This window comes from Musa acuminata, chromosome BXJ1-8 (assembly GCF_036884655.1).
Source record: "Musa acuminata AAA Group cultivar baxijiao chromosome BXJ1-8, Cavendish_Baxijiao_AAA, whole genome shotgun sequence".
In the NCBI taxonomy this organism is placed as follows: domain Eukaryota; kingdom Viridiplantae; phylum Streptophyta; class Magnoliopsida; order Zingiberales; family Musaceae; genus Musa; species Musa acuminata.
The window spans coordinates 7673454-7694550 of record NC_088334.1 but is presented as its reverse complement, the minus strand read 5'-3'; the positions used below and the strand labels follow the sequence as shown (position 1 = coordinate 7694550).

Here is a 21097-nt window from a genome sequence, read left to right as displayed (position 1 = left end):
TTATTATTATTATTATTATTGCATTGAACATGTGGAGAGCATAAAGAAGCTTTCGTTTCAGTTGATATGGCTTGTTTTATATCTCCAAATCCATAGGTGCATGCAGATTAAGTTCATCAAATGTATCTTAATTACATGTTACTTTAGACTATATTAATATTATAATTTTTATACTTAAAAAATTTATATTGAGATCTTTATGATTTTAAAAATAAAATAAATAATCTAATTTATCATATCATCGTTAGCTACGTTGATGAAAAACATAACACATAACATCTCATGTTGAAATAATTTCAACATCTCTTTTGTTATCAACACGTCGAATGTTGAAATTATATTTTTATTGATAAAATTAGTAGATACGAAAGAAATATTAAAATTATCCGTTTGTCCATCATTTTTGCTTTAATCCAACGGATACTGACATGTGTTGTATTTTTCATCAATATAACTAATAATTTTATGATAAATAAAATTATTTATTTTATTTTTAAAATTATAAAGATTTTAAAATAATTTTTTAAAATATAAAATTATGATACTAATATGATTAAGAAATAGAATATAATTTATAACTAGCAGGACATGAAAGAGGAGTTCGACTATTTGTCACTTGCTCTCGGGTACATGAGAGGAGCAATAATAGGCGGTGCGGGTTGCTAAATGATTCACATAACGACAAAGAATTGTGTTTGACGACAAATTGGGTTGGGTTTGATATGGGCCCAAATGACCGCAAATGTTGACCAAGTGATCGAATTGCATTCGATTGGTTTAGACAAAATTAGGCTGTGTTGACATTCTTGCTGCATCAATCTCACCAACACAAAAAGCTGTCGGTGCTTACTTTCTCTGGCATTTTATTTTGGGATTCGACATGCAATTTATATTGATTCTGATAACAGTCAAATCTCTCGCGATAACAGTAATAACCGATATCTCCCCAACTAAATGATAAAATATCATAATTCTTCCTTCCAAACATATATTGTTTCGATCAATGCAATCTTCTTCTTTATATTTCATTGCTATCATGATATCAAAGCATCGTCTTGACAGAAGCATCATCTTACGGGGGTATGATAACATCTCTTCTGATAATTACCTCAATAACAACAAAAATCATCATTTGTTGAGAAAAATTATTCTTTTCAAATATATATGGAGTTTTATGTATTATTTCAATTAATAAAATCTTCTTCTTTATATTTCTATCAAATTTCACATACATATAAATTGCTGGTTAATAGAGAAAATTAACCAGTGATACATTCATCATATCTCATCTGCTACATTGCAAAGTAATGCTTTAGATGTACATATACAGATAGTTCTACTTGGAACTCCAAATCTCATCTTGAACTCATAATCAAAGTTTTAATTATATTAATAGACTAGAAATTCTCTAGTATGAAGGAAATGTACTATATAACTTAGGTTAGACACTCTCACCAACTCAACTTTTCTAGCTTTTTGAGTGAGTTGAGTTGTCCATCCTAAAGCACTTTGCTTTGCATAACCAAATGCTGAGTTGCCTCCTCCCTTATACCTTCCCATCATCTTTGATGCTTATTTCTCGGCATGGAATAATAGTATTATTATGTGCTTCCAAAAGGATTGACACGCCCTTTAATTAGGAAAAGTTTTTGGACCCATTCAACCTTTATCACATTAATATGCTTCCTCTAGCACAAAAAGACTTGATCGACGGCCATTCGATCAAAGTGTTCTTGAGTAGCTCCAATGGTCCTTGTGGTGCCTAATTATATCCTAGAAAATAGGGGCAAAACCATTGATGTAATTAATGTCTCCTTTTTGATTGGGTGGGGGGGCCAATGAGGGAAAGATAAAAAGAAGGGGCCGCATGACAGGTTAAAGTGTGCTGTGCATCATTGCAAATAGGTGAAGCTTCGCCTGTCAGCAAAATAGATAAGCATGGATGGATTCTTATATGGCATATGGTGTGAGCTTTACACTGTGGGGGAGAGTTGGAAAGCTGCCACTGCAACACAATATGTGATCACTCCTCCGTGCGGAAAGACAAGTGTTAGGGGTGCACAACTCAACTAAGAGTGTAAAAAAAAGAAAATATAATTTTAATTTTATTTTTAATTTCAAACATCATAAATGCAATTCATAAATTTAAATTACTTAATAGGATAATTGATCCATTACTTAATAAATTTAAATTTATGTTAATTATATTATACTATTTTTATAAATCAAAGATTTGATAAGACAATAAGTCGATTTTCTGAGTCTAATTCTAATCGATTTATTTGATAATAAAATATTTTTCAAATAATTTGAGTCTGCACTCAAATTAGCTTTATTTGCGTCTTCAGAAAAATAAATATTTTTTATGAGATATATTTGGTCATATTAAAATTACAATATGAAGATATTTTTGATAAAAGTAATATAGTGAATTCTTTTTGTGTGCCTCATATGACAATTAAGGCTGAATTGTACATGTAAAGTGAAATTGGCAATAATATAGAAAAGCAATGGACAAATGGCATAAGATAGAGAGAGAGTGAGAGATGGGGGGAAACACAAAAAGGAACGGTGATGATGATGAGAGGCGTGTCATGCAGAATCAGGCTTTTCAGCCGGGGCCCACGGTCCGGCTTAGAGAAGACCGGGGCCCGCTCGGCCCAAAGGCGCGCCGCACGGGCCCCACCTTATATCTTTCCCTTCCTCAGACTAAGCCCATCTTTCCAATCACTTACCCGAGCCACTTCCGGTTCGGACTTCCCGAGCCTAGCTTTTTCAAAATTTTCGAACGTTGGAGCGTCAGAAGCCACATGTGAAGCCAACCGGGCGACGCTCGTCGGGTACTGTCAACATATAATATATAAATATATAGATAAATTGTATAAAAAAAATAATTCCCGCCCATATATAATTAAATTGAAAGCTTAAAAATTGGAAGAAAAAAGAAATGAAACGATTTTATGGGATTTAAAAATTAATTAATATACAGAGTAGAAGGTAATTATAAATTTAAATTTCGGTTTTTTACATTATTATATATTTCCTTTTTACCACAGCGGGGGGACGCTCCGAAGCGGAAGCACCGCGATTTCACTTATTTGCCCTCTACTACTAATTTGTGATATATATACCCTTAAGAAGGGTGTATTTGTAAGAATTGAATTCCGTTAAAGAAGACTTGATAGGTGGGAAATATAATAGATTGTCAAATATGAAATAGGGAAGGGTGGTTTTTGAAATTGTACCGGGAAGGCACAAACTGAAGTGTATTATAAAGAGGGAGCCCAAAGTAATCGGTCTCCCCCATGCCCCTCGCTCCTCCGCCTCCATCTCCTTCCTACTCCATTGGAGCCAGAAGTGATTTCTCCTGCGTCTTTCTTCCCCGATGATCCAGAGCTTAAAGGATAAGTTGAACGAGATGAGATCGAGGAGCTCTTCTTGATCGTTCTCGCCGTCGGACGCTCTGTTGCGTGGGTGTCTTGGTGGGGATTTTGAGGAGGAGAGGGAGGTCGGAAATGGCATCGGAGGGGATGGTCGCCGTATCGCTGGCTTCTGTGGTTGAGGATGTCCTGAAACAGCACGGGACCAAGCTCAGCGATGTCAACTTGGCTTCCAGGAAGGCCGGAGAAGCCGGTGAACGCTTGATCCTCTGCTTCTCTTTGTACCCGTTTCCGTTTTTGATCTCGAGTTCACGTGTTCCGCTAATTCTTAGAACATTTCCTTTCTTTTCTTTTTTTCTTTTTGATGTCCTTTTCTGTTCCAATTTTTATATGCTGTTGTTCTTGATCGATGCATTTGACCGCTTTTTGTTGAACTGGGCTTTCTTTACCTCTTAATTTTATTTCAAGTTTTCATTGGGTCGATTACAGGAAAAAAGATTAGATTATGTGATATTTATGCTCTTCGATTGAATGCCAGTGGCACGTAGATACGAGGCTGCCGGATGGCTGAGAAAGGCGGTGGGAGTTGTCGCTGCGAAAGATTTGCCTGATGAACCTTCAGAGGAAGAATTCAGGCTTGGATTGAGGAATGGTTTGATCCTTTGCAATGCACTGAACAAGATTCATCCTGGAGCGGTACCAAAAGTGAGTGTGCTTCGTATCACAGTGGCCAGGTTCTTGCCGTTTAGTGCGGTGTTTTTCCCTCTTTGTCATGTGTCTTCTAGTCTAACTACAATTGCTCTCTTCAGGTGGTGGTCAATCCTGGAGATACAGTTCAACAACCAGATGGAGCAGCGCTATCCGCATATCAGTATTTTGAGAACGTGAGGAACTTCCTTGTAGCTGTGCAAGAGATAGATCTGCCCACCTTTGAGGCATCCGACTTAGAACAGGTGCATTTCATAATGTTTAGCTAATATATTTCTTATCAAGTGTCATCTCTCCTTGCCCTAAAACATTTGCAACGTTTCATATGGAATTTATGAGCTTTACAATTAGTTTACCATAAATATCTTATCTTGCTTTTATGTAAAATGCTTCTTGAATTCTCTGACTGGTTTCTCATATTCCAGGGAGGTAAGAGTGCGAGGATTGTGAACTGTGTTCTATCTCTCCAATCTTATGGTGAATGGAAACAAATGGGTGGGCATGGTTCATTTAGGTATGGTGGAAATTCTAAACCATCCATCTCAGGCAAGTCCTTCATAAGGAAAAATTCAGAAAATTACAAGGGTTCATTGTCGAGAAGCCAATTGTTGAATGAGAATGATGGCCTATGTGCTGAGCTCAATTCTCAAGGGGACATCTCAATGGAGTCCTGTCAAATGGTTAGGAAGCCATTTTTTGGATAAATCATTACAGAATAATTAGATGCATTTTTTTACTAATTCCATGTGTACCAACAGACTACATCACGGCCTTTAAACATGCTTGTCCATGCAGCTCTATCAGATAAGAAGCCCGAGGAACTCCCACTAGTATGGCTGCCTTAATTTCTCTTAGTCATTTGATCCACAAAAAAGAAAAAAGGAAACAGCAAATGCTTTTAGATTCTTTTAGTGGATATATAAATTTTTATTTTTTTGCAGCTTGTTGAGTCAATGTTGAATAAAGTTATGGAAGAATTTGAATGCCGTGTAACAAGACAAAATGCACTGGTATGATCCAATCCTTTGCCATTTAAGCATTTGATCACTGAGAAATTTAATTAGAGATTGGTATGCCTCATGCATAATGGTTTGCTAAGTAATATGAAATGCATGTGTTAGGTTTAATTGTTATGTCAGGTTAGCGACATCTTCATTTTTGATGCACTGATCATTATTATCATCACTTTGATATAATTATGAAAGTCAACAGGAGAAAACCACTTTGAAGGGCCACGACACTAGCAAATCTTTTGCGAAAGCGAAGGCTTCAATTGGGCCTCCATCCATTCATTGTGAAATGGAGGTATGTTGCATATTCACTCTACTGGCTGAATTCCTGAATTCGTATGGAAATAATAGAACTCTCTTCTTAATTATTTCATTTAAGAAGGAAACCGAAGGAAGTATTTTGAGGAAGGCAAAGAGAGAGAACCACGTTAAGAAGATAAACAAAGAAGATGCATCAAAAGAAAATCATATGAAGCAACAGTTGATTTTTCAACAGCAAGAGAGAGATATTCAGGTAAAATTTCATATCTTGAAGTTGTAGAAATTTGTTAATTGCTTACATTGCCATATTATAGCTGTTGTTCGTACTCTACAGGAACTTAGACACACTCTTCAAACTACAAAAGCTGGAATGCAGTTTATGCACATGAAGTTTACTGATGAATTCACTAAGCTTGGTAAGATACAAAGAGTACTTTGACCTTTACAAAGCTTATTGTACCTCATTACTAATTACCAACTCTCCTGCTGGTCAACTCATACATCAGGAGAGTATCTACATGGCCTTGCTCATGCTGCTTCTGGTTATCACAAAGTTCTCGATGAGAACAGGAAGCTGTACAATCAAGTGCAAGATCTAAAAGGTGAACTAGCCAGATTTTAACAATATTTTGGTTGAATATATTTCGAGTAACTTTTGTTTTTTTGACCAATATTAGGTAGCATTAGGGTCTATTGTCGAGTGAGACCCTTCTTGCCAGGACAACTGAGTGGCAACACTCTTGGTTCTATTGATGAGGGAAGTATTACAATTGTAACACCCTCAAAGTATGGCAAAGAAGGACGTAGATCTTTTAACTTCAATAAAGTTTTTGGGCCATCTTCATCACAAGGTCATTAAACAATATCTTTTTGTATAAGCTGTTCACTTGCAATAATTTTTAAACATCACTCTCACATTTTATCATGTTGCAGAAGAAGTATTCTCAGATACCCAGCCTCTCATTCGTTCGATTCTTGATGGTTACAATGTTTGTATTTTTGCATACGGCCAAACTGGATCAGGAAAGACATATACGATGGTATGACACTCGATGAACTTATTTATTTTAAATGAATGATTTTGTTGGCTAAAATTTCATTGTATTAATCAATCTTTGTTGACAGTTGAGATGCGCTTAATATAGATTGATTTTGTGAATCCATACAGAGTGGACCTAAGCTTCTCAATGAGCAAACAGTGGGCGTCAATTATAGAGCACTAAGTGATTTGTTTAAGCTCTCTGAACAAAGAAGAGGGATATTTTCTTATGAGATTTCTGTTCAGATGATCGAGATATACAATGAGCAAGTCAGGGACCTCCTTGTGGGGGATGGTCTTAGCAAAAAATATCCTTTTTTTCGCTCATATAATATTTTGTTTATTTTTATGTCTTTGTTAGGAAACTCATTATATGTTTGATTATGTAAAAATACATAAAATTATGCGTAATTCCCAAATGGATGAAAATAAATTGAAATGCACTGAAATCTCTTTTGGGTTCTTAGTTATTTTTTTAACATTTGTTTATGTCTCAGTTTTTTTCCTTTACAAGAAAGTACATTGGAAATTCGTAATAATTCTCAGAAAGGACTTAATGTTCCCAATGCAAACTTAGTGCCTGTTACATCAACATCTGATGTGATTGAACTAATGAACATTGGGCAGAGGAACCGTGTTGTAGGTGCTACTGCTTTGAATGATCGTAGCAGTCGTTCTCATAGGTACAATATTAAAATTTCACTTGATAGTTTGTTTTAACTCAAGGTTCTCTAAGATGTCATTTGAATCGATTTGTTTGCAGTTGCTTGACTGTTCATGTTCAAGGCAAAGATATGACTTCAGGAACTATTCTCCGAGGATGTTTACATCTTGTTGACTTGGCAGGCAGTGAAAGAGTTGATAAATCTGAAGTAACAGGAGAAAGATTAAAAGAAGCACAACATATAAACAAATCTCTCTCGGCTTTAGGTGATGTAATATCTGCCCTTGCCCTAAAGAATTCACATGTTCCTTATCGGAATAGCAAACTCACTCAGTTACTCCAAGACTCCCTTGGTAAGTTATATTCTTGCATGAATCTTGTTTGACTAAAAGAAACCTCGTCTTATTCATTCTTTTGTATAACCTTGCCTACCTAGGTGGACAAGCAAAGACATTGATGTTTGTCCATATAAGTCCTGAAATGGATGCTATTGGAGAAACTCTCAGCACGCTAAAATTTGCTGAGCGGGTTTCTACAGTTGAGCTTGGTGCTGCAAGAGTTAATAAAGAAAGTGGAGAAGTAAAAAAACTAAGGGAGCAGGTTCACCTTCTTTTCTTTTTTTCTTTGTTTTCTTCATTCCTATGAAATTATTCATTTGGTACATTTTTATTCTTTGTTTCTTTTACATCTCTTTCAGTTTTCAAGAAAGGATTTGCTTCTTCCTGTTGTAGATGGCTAGTTTGAAAGCAGCATTGGCATGCAAAGAGGAAGGATCACAACATCTCCAGAATACAATACCAGGGGCAGATTCACTCAGCACAAGACCATCATCACCAGTACATTCCAATCGACGGAGTGGAGCAGATTATCTACACAATCAATCTAACCAAAGACAGCCAATGGAGGAAGTTGGTAACATAGAGGTATTCTCAATATCTTTTGCTTAAACTATTTCTTTGTTACTTTCTTATTCTTTTCACATAAAACAGGTACCAAAAGAGCAGCTACCATAATGCATTGTTTTGGAGAATTTATTATGAGATGCCACAAATTCCAACTTTTAGAAATAATGCTAAACCTTGTTTTATTTCTCTATTTATGCCTGTATGTCCTTTCAAAACTTAATCATTTGCATTATCTTTTGAAAATTGGATTTTGCTACTGACTTCTGTTAACCATCAGTGATTGCCATATCTGGTTAACATATCGAGGATGTTTAAGTTCAAACATCTCTTACAACAAAAAATCATGGAAATTTTATATATGGCACAGCCTATATTTCATATTTTTTTAATAAAATTTTCTTCCTTTCTCTAGGTCTTTGTTGGTAGTATGTTGCCTGTATTTTGTGTTCTATCATTTCCGACAACAGAAAATCTTGGCTGAAATTGTTTTTTCTTCACTTGTTTTATTTGGCACAGCCTGTTTGTCTTTTTGTTCTAATTGATAAATGTTAACTCCTTTCTGTAGATCTTGGTTGGCAGTCTATTGCCTATATTTTGTGCAGAGTCTTTCTTTGATTGTAGACATCTGCTTTGATGTTTTTCAAGACATGACTTTCAAGGGAACATATCATTCATAACTTGGCAATCAATAGATTGTGTTTCTTCCTGCAAATATGATTGGCACCAATATGTGCTGACTACCTCTAATATCATGCACCAGATAGTAACAACTGTGATAATGGCCTCTTTTCAGGTCAGAAGTAGTCTGCCATCGAGACAAAAGAAGCCAAGTTTTGATCTCCAAGATCTTTTTACGACAAATGATTCTCCTCCATGGCCAGATAGTTGTTCCAGAATGAATCTTCCTGTGAGGGATGATAAAGAAATTGTTTCTGGAGATTGGGTTGACAAGATCATGGTGAACAAGCTAGATACAGCTGTTATGGATGACAATCCCATGATAGATTGGGAGGGTGATACTGGAACATTACCTGACTTCTTCTACCAAAGATGTGTTTCTGACGTGAGAATTTATCCAGATAAACAATACCATAAAAGTGCCATGAGAAGAAAAGATAGCTATGAGCTGGACATGCAAAGAAGTCATTCATATTATGTGGCTACTGATGATTCAGATGATCAGGATATTGCGACAAGTGATTCTTCTGAAGCAGATATGCTGTGGCAATTCAGTCTCCAAAATGTTCATAGCACAGGTAATGAGAGTGGGTCTAGGATCAAGAAGCCTCAACCAAAGTTCACACAGAGTTCCGATATAAGGTAGTTGACTTGCCACAATCTTACTTTAAGTATATAATACACAATCTTGAAGTAAATAAATTCCTTGATCTTCTTTCATTTGATATAAGTAATTTCACATGTGAAGAGATTTTCTTACTTGTTTACCTAATTTGACTGTGAAACCCAATACTATGAAAGATCTCCGGAACAACTTCACAACTAATTATTTTGCAGAGTTATGTTGCACCTTAGTTCTGATCTTAGATGCTAAAAGTTAATAGTTTTTCAATTGATATATAAATGAAAAACAACATATGTTACTGTTGTACATAGTAATTGTGGAAATATTCTGGCATATCACTGAATATAGTGTTATATATTGTGCCTAAATTGCAGGATATTTCGTTTGATCTATAATTTCCTATTGATTTTTATATGCTCTAGTGATAGTCAGTCTTGGTCATATTATTTTTTGAAATGAACCAGCAACAATTAAGATAATCATATTAATTAGGTAAAACTTTCCAGGTTGAGCGGAAACTTTTGTTAGCAGTCCAATTTGCAACAATTTTAAGGATAAGACATACTATTTTTCATCAGAAAAAAAGTTAAATCTTCATACCGACATTTTGTCTGCCATAAAAACTTGTGATATTAAGTTTTAGTGCATGTTAGCCATCAGATTTTAAGAATTACACTTCAAAACCTTTATCCTTGATGGTCTTTAACTTCCAGATAGTAGAATTTGGTGATGCACTAAAAAGCAGATGCATCTTTGATGTTGTAATTACATCCATAACCAAGTCCAACTAGCTCGCAATGACATGCAAAAGGATTACAGCTGTTGTTGGATATAGCATTTGATTTGCTTACAGCTCGTCACTTTTGACTCGGGTGGTGGTGTCCCTTTCCAGAATCTATGAGTAGGGTTGTCATGCCTGAATGCTTGAGCTTAGATCAAACAGTTGTTAGGATAGCTATAACCTTGACAAATTTTGGCTTCTTCAAGTATGCTTTTCGCCCAGGTGTTGCTTCTTCATATGGCAAAGATCTGATGCTTGGATAATTATTTATGAAACTCAAAATATCTTGTTTTGGGACATAAAATGTCAACCATATGAGAATTGAGCAAAATATATACATACAACTCCTTTGATATTTAATCTTATGCAATGCAGTTGCCAGTGTACATGAGATACCTTGTTTTTGTTTTCTTGATCAGTACAATATTTGAACTGTTTTTGTTTCTTTCCTTCGATTCAGGACTCCGAATTATACACACATACCATCTCCTTCCCAGAAAACATCAAACGGGTCAAAGAGAACGGGAAGGCAGGCTAACGGCGACGACGGGAAACGGATTGCATCAGGTGGCAAAACTGGCAACAGAAAGTAGGGTTGCTGTTGATAATTTGGTTTGCGATTTGTTCTTTCTTTTCCAGAATGACATAAGAGATTGAGGGCCTCCTTCTCATTCTAGTGACGAGTGGCAATAATCTCAGTTGCTTGTACTGCTGTTGTTGTGGTGGAAGTCTCAGAACCAGTGCAGGAGTGTTGGATTCTCTCCATCTACTTCACTTGATTCTTGTTGCATTCTTTCTGTCATGTTTGTAGAGGAAAGCGAGGCAAAATTATAGAGGCACTGTATCATTTCTTGTGTATCTCCCCATCAAGTTCTTTGAGCACAGGATCATAATTACAATTGTTTATGTTATATTCTCTTAATGATTTCAGCTTTTACCTTTGACAGGAGGAACTTTGTGCTGAGGTCATAGTCGACATGAGTCCAATCTCATCCTTATTCAAAAGTTCATGGGTCTTTTGATAATTATTGAGAAACACATTAATTAATGAACCGATCCGAATCGGTTAAACATTTTAATTTTGATTTTGATTTTTTTTCGATCAAATTGACCGATCGATCCGATCTGAGTCGGACCATGAACATTTCCCAATTAGTTTGCACGCTTCTGCACAGGAGCTGCTATGTGCTGAGATGCTCCCATGCTCAAGCATACTGTCTGTGTCCCCCCATGTCTTCTTCCTGTAGCTTGGATGATGGAATACACTGCCACGCAATAACACGAAGGACGGGGAACGTTTACGGTAGATTCTCTTCTCATCGCCTCCATCCGACCTCCGCGGGAGAAGAAGCAAAGCTACATCATTCCTCGACCATGCGCGGTGGCGAAGGGAAGGAGGCCGAAGACAGCCAGCTGCAATCCCACTCTTCTTCTTCTTCTTCTTCTTCTCTTTCTGCCTCTGTCTCTCCTTTTCATGCGTCGACGTCGAAGGCACGGCTGATGGAGACGACGAGAGACGGGGTCGGGGGCGGGGGCGGGGGGGAGGGTCAATGACCGGCGCGGGGCCCAGCCTCACATGGTCGCGGCACAGCAGGGGGAAGCGTCGGGCCCACGCGGGTGGCCATCACGCGGCAAAACCGCGTGCGGTGGCGCCGGCCCATGCGGGCCCCTCCCGGCGCTGCGTTCCCTTATCTGCCCCTTCTCGCCACTCATCGAAGCTGCGTTCGTATTCGCACCATTTGGTTTGATCAAACAAATATCCAGTAGAGACATTGTTAGCAGAAGATTTCATGACCTCCAAACCCATTTGACGCAGAGGAAGCATGCCCGATCTCCCCTGCTTAAAAGTCTCATCCATGGCAGAGGGGCACCCAAGTCATTATGACCGTGTGGTCCTCCTTCCCTCTCCATACGCAGCATCACAGAGGACTACAGCTACACAACCCAATCAAGAGGCTTTAGTTTAGGCAGCGAGTAGTGGGGGATAGGCAGCACAACTGGAAAACACCACATAAAAATTTCCTTGGTCCCAATCCTATGCATTCCCCCTCTTTCCTCACCTTCTTTCCCCTCAGAGCCATCTTTCCATGATAAAAAGGAAAAAGATCTCCTTTTTATTCCCCATCTCCGCGCTCTCTCTCTCTCTCTCTCTCGCTCTGTGTTGTGTTCCTACAGTGAAAGACTCCCTGATCGACTACCCCTTTCTCGTTTTCTTCGCCCAATTGGGCGTGCTCTTCTCGGTCCCTCTGATCCCAGTCCCATCCTTTCTCGATCCCGGAGATCGAATTTTTATGGTCCGCATTACTCTTTCCGATCGTCGAAACCAGTTCTTCTTGGTAAGGTTTTCTTAGTCAAAAGTTCGAAATTTTTTTTCTGCTTGGAGTCTTGCTTTGGACCGGAATGAGAGGGTGGTAATGTGGGTTCTTGGGAGGAGATTGACGGGAATGGGGGCTAGGTGAGTGATTTGTGGCGAGGGGAACGGATTAGGGTTCTTTAGGGGACCGCGACGTCCGCCACCGATGGCTACTGAGGTGCGGCCTCGAGATCCGAGCATGCGACCGCCCATGGTCCCGCTGGCGACCCTCATCGGCCGCGAGCTTCGCGGGGGCAAGTCCGAGAAGCCCGCCATCAAGTACGGGCACGCCGCCTTCGCCAAGAGAGGGGAGGACTACTTCCTTGTCAGGCCCGACTGCCTTCGGGTCCCCGGCGACGCCGCCTCCTCCTTCTCAGTCTTCGCGGTACTCCTGATCCACCATTCGGTTTCAGTTTCCTTTGTTCCTCCTCATGTTCCCTTTGGTTTGATGTCACTTCCTGTACAGATCTTTGACGGGCACAATGGTGTTTCTGCTGCTGTGTTCGCAAAAGAGCACCTTTTGGAGCACGTTATGAGCGCGATCCCTCAGGGAATCGGTAGGGAAGAATGGCTTGAAGCCCTTCCGCGTGCACTGGTCGCTGGTTTTGTCAAGACGGACATCGATTTCCAGCGCAAAGGCAAAATTTAGTTTACGCGCTGCTGGTGACTTTGTACATTTGACCGAAGAAAAAAAAGAAGAAAAACTGAGCTTTTGTTGTTCTGGCAGGGGAGACTTCTGGGACGACAGCGACGCTGGTTGTCGTCGATGGGTGGACTGTCACAGTTGCATCTGTGGGTGACTCGAGGTGCATTCTGGATTCGCAAGACGGTGTGGTCTCATTGCTTACGGTTGATCATAGGCTGGAAGAGAATGTTGAGGAGAGGGAACGTGTGACTGCTAGTGGAGGAGAGGTTGGAAGGCTTAATATTTGCGGTGGAAAAGAGGTATTGGTTGCCAAAATATCTGATGTTCAAGGCTATGACATGATCCTAATGTCTTGTTTGCATTGTCTGATTTATGTGCATGCTGCTTCTTAGGTTGGACCGCTTCGCTGTTGGCCGGGTGGGTTATGCCTTTCAAGGTCAATCGGGGATACAGATGTGGGCGAGTTCATTGTCCCGATTCCTCATGTGAAGCAAGTCAAGGTGTGGGCCATCAAGCTTGGTGATTTGCGGTGTTTGATGTTATTTGAATGACTTTGTTTTAACTTGTCGGATGATCAGCTTTCAAGTGTTGGAGGACGTTTGATAATTGCTTCTGATGGCATATGGGATGCCCTTTCATCCGAGCTAGCAGCCAAAGCTTGCCGAGGAATTCCTGCAGAACTTGCTGCAAAGCTCGTTGTTAAGGTGATGACGAGCATAAATAACTTGCCACTGTTTGTAATTTGTCAGTTTCTTTCTCATTACATCTTATGATTATAGTTAGCTCATTTAGAGTTCTTCATATATGATCAATTGGTTTAGGAAGCATTGAGAACAAGTGGCTTGAAAGATGACACGACTTGCCTAGTTGTTGATGTAATTCCATCTGATCACACTCTCCCACTACCATCACCAGTAAAACAGCAAAACAAGTTCAGATCACTCTTTGGGAAGAAGCCACAGAATGCTGCTGGCAAACCTAACAAACTTTCTTCTGTTGGCGCTGTGGAGGAATTATTTGAGGAGGGGTCAGCTATGCTGGAAGAAAGGTAATATTTGTCTAGTGCTACTAACTATGGTCCTCCATTATTCTTCTTGTTCAATTAGTTATGATTTTTTCCATTAAGGCATAATTTGCTGCTTGTTAATGGAAAAGAAAGATGGATCAGATTTAGAAAACCAATTTGATAATAACTTTTTAGGCAAACTGGAAAAATGTGTTCATTCAAATAGGTCCATGTGACTAAATATCTTTTTTGATCTACATCATGAACTTGATGGTAAATGAATAATGTGTTCTCTTGCTAAATTGCTTCATGTCAAATATTATTACCATCATTAGATTATTTGCTAAAACTTTATCACTTTTATTCATAACTTATTGCTTAAACTTATAGATTGTTTCTTTAATTTGTGGATGTCTTGTTTTTTTATCAATTTGAAGGCAAATTTACCTTTAAACTTAGGTTCTTTGACTTTTCAATAAGCAATGTTTGAGGAATCAAGAACCAGATTGGCAGTGGATCAAATTGGGTCAGATGAAATTTGATCAAAACCAGGCCAGAATCAGTACTGAAAATGTGGTACAAAGGGTATACAAGGGTTTGAGGTTCAGGTGATGAATGGGCAACTCCTTGAGGGCTCTGCTTGTGGCTCAAGATAAATTCTTGAACATGTATTATGACATATCTATGGTCCACTCTTTTGGGTTGAAAAGAGTTACGCAGTCAAGGTGAATCAAGCTCAAAAAGCTTAATTGGACTCAATTAAGCTGGCTCGGTTGAGGCCCGATGGCTAGATGGTTTAGCCCTGACTCGGCTTGATACTGGTCCAGTTCAATGGACTCAAGCCAGCTTGGGTATTACAAGCCCTATATGAATTAGTCAAAGTTGACCTAGAATTATTCAGTTGGCTGAAAGCAGTGAACACTAGTTGGTTCTGGATGGTTCCCTGTTTCTTGAGTCATGGTTCTAGCCTCTACATTGGCTGATACTTTTGCCAACTCCTGATGATTATTGATTTCTCAAGAATTTTGGGTTCTAACCAGTCAGATCTTGGTTGAGTTAACCAGACATTAGTACCTATAGTTAGCATGGTTGTTTATTCATACAACACCCTTGATTGGATTTATGCTCGATTTATTAAACTTGTCACCTACCCTTGTTTTACTTGGAAAGGTTTCTAAGATAAATGCATTAGTGTGTTTAATCAATTATGCATTAAGGATGAGAACATCCATTTTTTCAGTTTTTCACTTTTACCAGCACTTGTAAAAAGAAGAGGCTTTTGTCTATGTAATGTTGCAAATTCAAATTTAGGTTCAAGGTTTATAATTCGTTCAATCTCTATTTCTCATGGAACAAGGATGGTGATTGTGCCTATTAAAATAAAACATACTAAACTATTTTACCTCAAGTCATGCTTAGTTGCTTTCAGGATGGAACTATGGAAGTCTTCCCATTTTATGTGTATTTTCACATTGCTTCTGCTAAGTCAATTCAAAATATGTACCTTAACTATGCCGCTGAGTCAAATTAAATTAGGTACGTTATGCTGCTATGTCAATTTAGTCTGTACCTTAATTGCTAAGTCAATTCAAAGTGTGTAATTCTGATATTGGAATATTTGATGCTAATAGATAGGGCTCGATACAAATTATTGAAAAATCAAAAATTTCATTGTTGGAAGTTAGATCGGTTAAGTCTAAGGTCAACTAGAAAAAGGTAAAATTGTAAATTTTGTGTTCTCCACCCACCATAGGAGTTATTGCTGTCTTTCAATGCTTGAGGTGTAGATGCTGTCTCTTAACCAGAGGTTATTCTATGATGCTTTTATGAAATGCTAGTAGATTGAGGGACCAATTTATATCCAGTAGACAGGAAAAGTTTTGACAGTATTAAAAAACAAGAATAACTCAGAAATCATATCAATTAGAAAAAAATTCCAGTTATGTAATTGACAATTGCAGTGTAGATTATTGTCTTGAAATATCCGAGATATAGGACTATTGTCTTAACCTCGATAACTCATTGGTGATAGATCTTCAATTGTTAATTAATTTAACCTGATCCCTGCAAAAGAATATGATTTCAAGTTATCTATAACAAGATGAAAGATGAATATGTGAAAGTAATATATTCCCTAACCGTAGAATTTTGAGGACAGTAATTCCCCTCCAACATGAATTGTTAAATGGCATGTTTTTGCCTTCAGGATTTTGCAAGTTGGTTCATAGGTTCACACAGAGGTCAATCATATGAACCATTGCTGGAATGTCATGAAACCCTTAAGGTCTCAGACACTTTGTTGTCCATGAGTAACACTTTTTGTACTAATATAATTGGATATATATTTGGGTTAAGTCAAGTGGTATTTCTGTCAATAGCTAACACGCTGCATCTCAAATTTGCATATAGTATATTCTCATCCAACAATCCTAAGACAAAGCTATATGCACACACCTCAAAAATGTTAAAAGGCTTTTCTGAGATGTCTCAGACCAAGAAATGCTGTGATCTGTGTCATTTAGACTAAACACCTATAATTTGATTGTACAAACTCAAGTGAAAGACTTAAATTGATGATATTGTTGATGTAAAAGGGGTGCATTCACCTAGCGCAAGTTACAGTAAGAAGACTCCTAAGTGTCGCATGTTACCATGTTGCAATTTGGTTAGCTTGGCACTTTGTCACATGTTGCAACACACCTCACTCCATGGTGTGCTATTTATTTACCTGAAGCAGGTAATGGGGGGTGCACAGGTGTATGCTGAGCATCCAATGGTAGTGACACTTGAGAACCTTGAACTTGAGGCGGCAATTGATGCATCGCCTGGTGGAGATGGTGTTCTTGCATGCCAATGCAATGTGATTGCCACTCAATCTGTTGGATTGTATGTTTGGCTGCTGGAGGCGGAAAGTGAGTTACTAGAAAGGATGTCACTGATCCTTAAACCTAGTGCTAGCCAGCTTGCGTTCGCATGGTTCACAAGGTTAACCTTGAGCATGCTTTGCCATTCTAAGGTGTTGACTGTTATAGGTTTGATATTTTATTCATTATATTTTAATGATTAACCTTGAGTCTGACTGCATACCAACTTGTACCGAGTGTCATATGCTAACTGGTAACAGTACCACACCAGTCTGATCATTGACCAATATCAATTCTACACTGATATTTTAATCCTTTGAGTGCCCATTTTGTATAACTTACTTGGTAAATTTGAGAAATGAGTGTTTAATTTTGGCTAACCCTTTTATTATCTCAATATCCCAAACCAAGGTCTTTGTGGAGAACTTGGTTATATTAGAGGCTAGGGTGGAGAATAAATCTGAAGATTCAGGTAAAGACCTCTCGAACACCATCAGATGGAACAAGTAGGATAGATTTACAATGGATACAAGGATAGTTCTATTACAGTCTAGAAATGATAGTATGATCCATTATGTCCCTTGGAGAATTGTGAAACAACACAACATCTCTAATGATGTGTTACCATCTATCAACTATGATCGATTGGTAAATATTTATCTGGTCTTTTACAGGCACCATTGATGGTGCCTTAATGTCATAGGAATATTTGGCAAATGATTCTTGAAGTGGGCATTATAAATCCTAGTTATGGCTTACGGTTTTAGTTAATGACAACCTTCAGGATTTGAGGATGTAAAGACACAATGCTCATCCTGAATGCAGTTTCACTTTGCTGCAAATTTTCTGTAGAATGCCTTAATCACCTCAATGATTGTTAGTGATAAAAAAGATAGGTTTCAGTCTTTTCTCTGTAGAAACTGGCCAAGAAACAATTAGAATAGAAGTACAAAGTGAATACTGAAATTGTAATCTGTAAACAATATAGTATCTGTGAAAAGGTGAAGCATAGAATATGTATATATATATATATATATATATATATATATATATATATATATATATATATATATATATATATATATATATATATATATATATATATATATATATATGCACTGGTTCAATTTCCAGAAGTGCTCTGGAATCAAGCTATTATTTAAGTCAATTTGTAATTATGAAATTTGAGAAGTTCGTAAACTTCTTGGCATTGTATTCATGTTGATGGATCTAAATTGAACAACATATAGGGAGAATCTGGCCTATCAAGAAGCTTCTTCTACTCTGCAGGTCAACTGGATTCTGTAAGAAGGTAGATGGAATAATCATTTCAAAAAGACTGGGAATATGAACAGATGTTTTGGGACCAATCTACAGAAGTTTTGTTAGTCTTAAGACTACAAGGAGGTTGATTATCAGCTGTTATTTGGAGTTCTTTGGTTATAGGTGAGCTGTAACCATGGCTACTCTACATATTTTGATAATTAGTTAAGCTAAAATAGAATAAGATAAGTGAAAGATGTGAATCCAACATTCTTCATTATTTAAGCCTTTGATTTCTTGATATAGACATCTAACTTTAACATAAGACCGAAAGTCCAATTGTCTTATGTGTTGCTATTTCATATGGTGATGGATGGTTGCCAGTTGCCACATATGTCAAGGGCCTTGATATGATATGAAGTTCCTTGTGTTTGTGAAACTGAGCAGACATGAAAATTTTGATGCAGAGGAGGGATTGATCAACCGTTATGATTCATAACAGATCATGCATGATCTTTCAACGTCTTAGTTCTGTTTGCTTCTAGGTGTGGTTCATATTCTTTTTTTCGGTTAGCTAAGGCTGTGCTACAGTTGCAGGGAAGTGTAGTAAGGGTTAAAATTTCACTGTGTTCACTTCTCAGAAGTTGTCGTAGGCAACTCCCCTCTATCTTGGAAGTCAAATCTGCCCTTTTGCCCTCTCAGGACTTGACTTCCTCAAATCCTGGTGCAACTTCATTTGAAACATGTTCAGTGTGCACTTGACTTAGGAACTGCACTTCCCATGGTACCACTTCCTCGGAATCAAACATTCCAAGTTATTTGGCTTTGAATTCATTTGCTATACAATACACTGGTTATGATTGTAAGAACATGAAAATTCTTTCTGCATTGCCTGCCGAGTGTAACTGTTGGTGATGGGTGATACCTAGATCTTTGCAATACACTGATGTGTTCGAAGATGTACAAGTATGGATGGATCCTAGTTTGCTATGAACATCTATAGCCTTATGAATTTTAATCCTTTTTGCTCGTTTCGTCTTAACAAGAACTGATGGTCCCTTTCCTGAGTGATAAGATTATTCAACCATAAGGTTGGAGGTTCAACCAGTATTACCATCACTGACATGCCCACACATGTTTACATTTTTTCTTCTTTCATTATAGTTGAAAATTTTCTCATAGAAAACAATCTAACTGTGACAAGGGGAATGCAGGCTGGGAAAAAGTTTCTCATCAAGGGAGAACACAGGGCTTCTAAGATGCGCAATCTGCCAAACTGACCAAGTTCCAGATGATGATTTATTCGTTAATTCAGGTGATCTCTTCTCCCCACCATCGAAGCAACAGGAGGGTCCATATCTTTGCGTTGACTGCCGGAGGAAGAAGGATGCCATGGAGGGGAAACGGCCCAGTGATTCATCTATGTCCAGGTGAAATACTGATGGAATGTGTTCAAATGTAAAGAGGGTTAAGGTGAATAAACTGTTGGCTAATGTTCCGAGGTGGTTTCCTGATTGTTGTTTGGTGAACTAACTGCGGTGCTATCTCACATTGTGATAGTTTGATTACTAACCAGGTGTGGAAGTTGTATGAACCACTGTTGGTGAACTAGTGATATTGCTCAAGAAATAGCTTCATTTATCTACTTGGAAGCCTCAGGCAAAAAGCATTTTGGTTCATGCAATACTGAATCAAAAGATCACAGATGACATACTTTATGCAGAAATATATAGTAATTTGGTGGAAAGCTGTTGTTGATGAGTCGCATGAGGAATGATGCGATGCATGTAATTTTGGTGCCTACACTCTGCAGTTCTGATAGAATTGATATCTTTCTCCATTTGTTTGCTGATCTTGGATAGTTGGAATATTGCAAGTCGTGAAAAGACCCATATAGTTCATCCTACATAAATTGAAAGAGTTCATAGTGTTTAATTATTAAGTCAATACAATGATATGGAGCATGATCTTGTCATTGGTACAGTTGTAAATATAATCTTGTCATTCTTCATGCTTTATATGATATAAAGAGGACTTGCAGTAGGCTTTTATAATTGGTTGACTTTTATAATTATTTCGTATAGAGATAAAACTGTTTAGAAATAAATTATCCAGACTTATTTTGAAAGTATATTTTGAAAGTATTTTAGCTCTGCAAAGTGTCCATCAGCACAAGCCCAAGAGTTATTCGGGTGGCATATGGTTGAATGGATATCTGGCTAGTATCTAGGGTTGGTTGGTTCACTGTTTTGTTCTATGGTAATATTATATGAGTACTTATGGGGATTTCTTTATCATGGCAAATCACTTTGCATCTTTTGCCTCTCAAGTATTTATTGAAATGATTGTTCTTCAAGAATCATAAGAGGTTTCGGGGAGGTTGATCTGTTGCAAACGGATACATAAGTGTGTCGTACGATTTAAGTAAAACCAGTTAAGTTCATGACCGATGGTATCAGAGTGGGATAAATATAGAAACACTTAACTTATAAATGTGGGAGACCTAGCGGGGCTACGTTGATGGCAGTTGGCACACGCGACCGTTTGAAGAAAATAAGCACTGAGACGTAGTGTCACGGGCTTAGTTGAAATTGTCTAAGTCGTGAGGTACCCTTGCGGCAAAGTCACAAACTTAGCTGAAGTTGCCTAAGTCGTAAAGCACCAGTGCGCCAACTCCTCGGACTTAGCTGAGATTGCCTAAGTCATGAGGTGCCCTTGCGACATATGCATCTACAAATGTTCAGCCTAGTTGCAACCTCGTACAGGTCCCGAAGGACTTGTAAAACGGAAAGTCGATTAGATTGAAAATGAGCAATGGATAAGTCCTGACGTCTCGCGAAGATGGAAGCTTTACAAACAATTCAGTAAGCACCTTGAGTGCAAGAGAGAAAAGAGAGGAATGAGAAAACAAGGA

General features: G+C 38.1%; 2 protein-coding genes across 3 annotated transcripts; both read left to right on the top strand.

The window, feature by feature from the left end:
• Window positions 1-3312: 3312 nt before the first annotated feature.
• LOC135587359 (kinesin-like protein KIN-14F) lies at window positions 3313-10731 on the top strand. 2 transcript variants are annotated; one of them, XM_065078666.1, is made up of 19 exons: window positions 3313-3633; window positions 3919-4085; window positions 4190-4333; window positions 4514-4768; window positions 4847-4918; window positions 5030-5098; window positions 5301-5393; window positions 5481-5612; window positions 5694-5775; window positions 5866-5961; window positions 6037-6210; window positions 6293-6399; window positions 6528-6708; window positions 6922-7081; window positions 7162-7415; window positions 7499-7662; window positions 7794-7985; window positions 8761-9287; window positions 10512-10731. In XM_065078666.1, exons 1-19 carry the CDS (start codon window positions 3516-3518, stop codon window positions 10642-10644), a joined length of 3120 nt encoding a protein of 1039 aa, XP_064934738.1. In that variant the 5' UTR covers window positions 3313-3515; the 3' UTR covers window positions 10645-10731. The 2 variants fall into 2 exon arrangements, with proteins under 2 accessions (XP_064934738.1, XP_064934737.1); XM_065078665.1 differs by having other exon boundaries at window positions 5478-5612.
• A 1288-nt stretch (window positions 10732-12019) lies between these two features.
• On the top strand, window positions 12020-19828 carry LOC135587360 (probable protein phosphatase 2C 33). The gene is made up of 7 exons (XM_065078667.1): window positions 12020-12789; window positions 12871-13042; window positions 13132-13349; window positions 13443-13550; window positions 13629-13754; window positions 13872-14098; window positions 19398-19828. Exons 1-7 carry the CDS (start codon window positions 12571-12573, stop codon window positions 19615-19617), a joined length of 1290 nt encoding a protein of 429 aa, XP_064934739.1. The 5' UTR covers window positions 12020-12570; the 3' UTR covers window positions 19618-19828.
• The last annotated feature ends 1269 nt before the right edge of the window (window positions 19829-21097 follow it).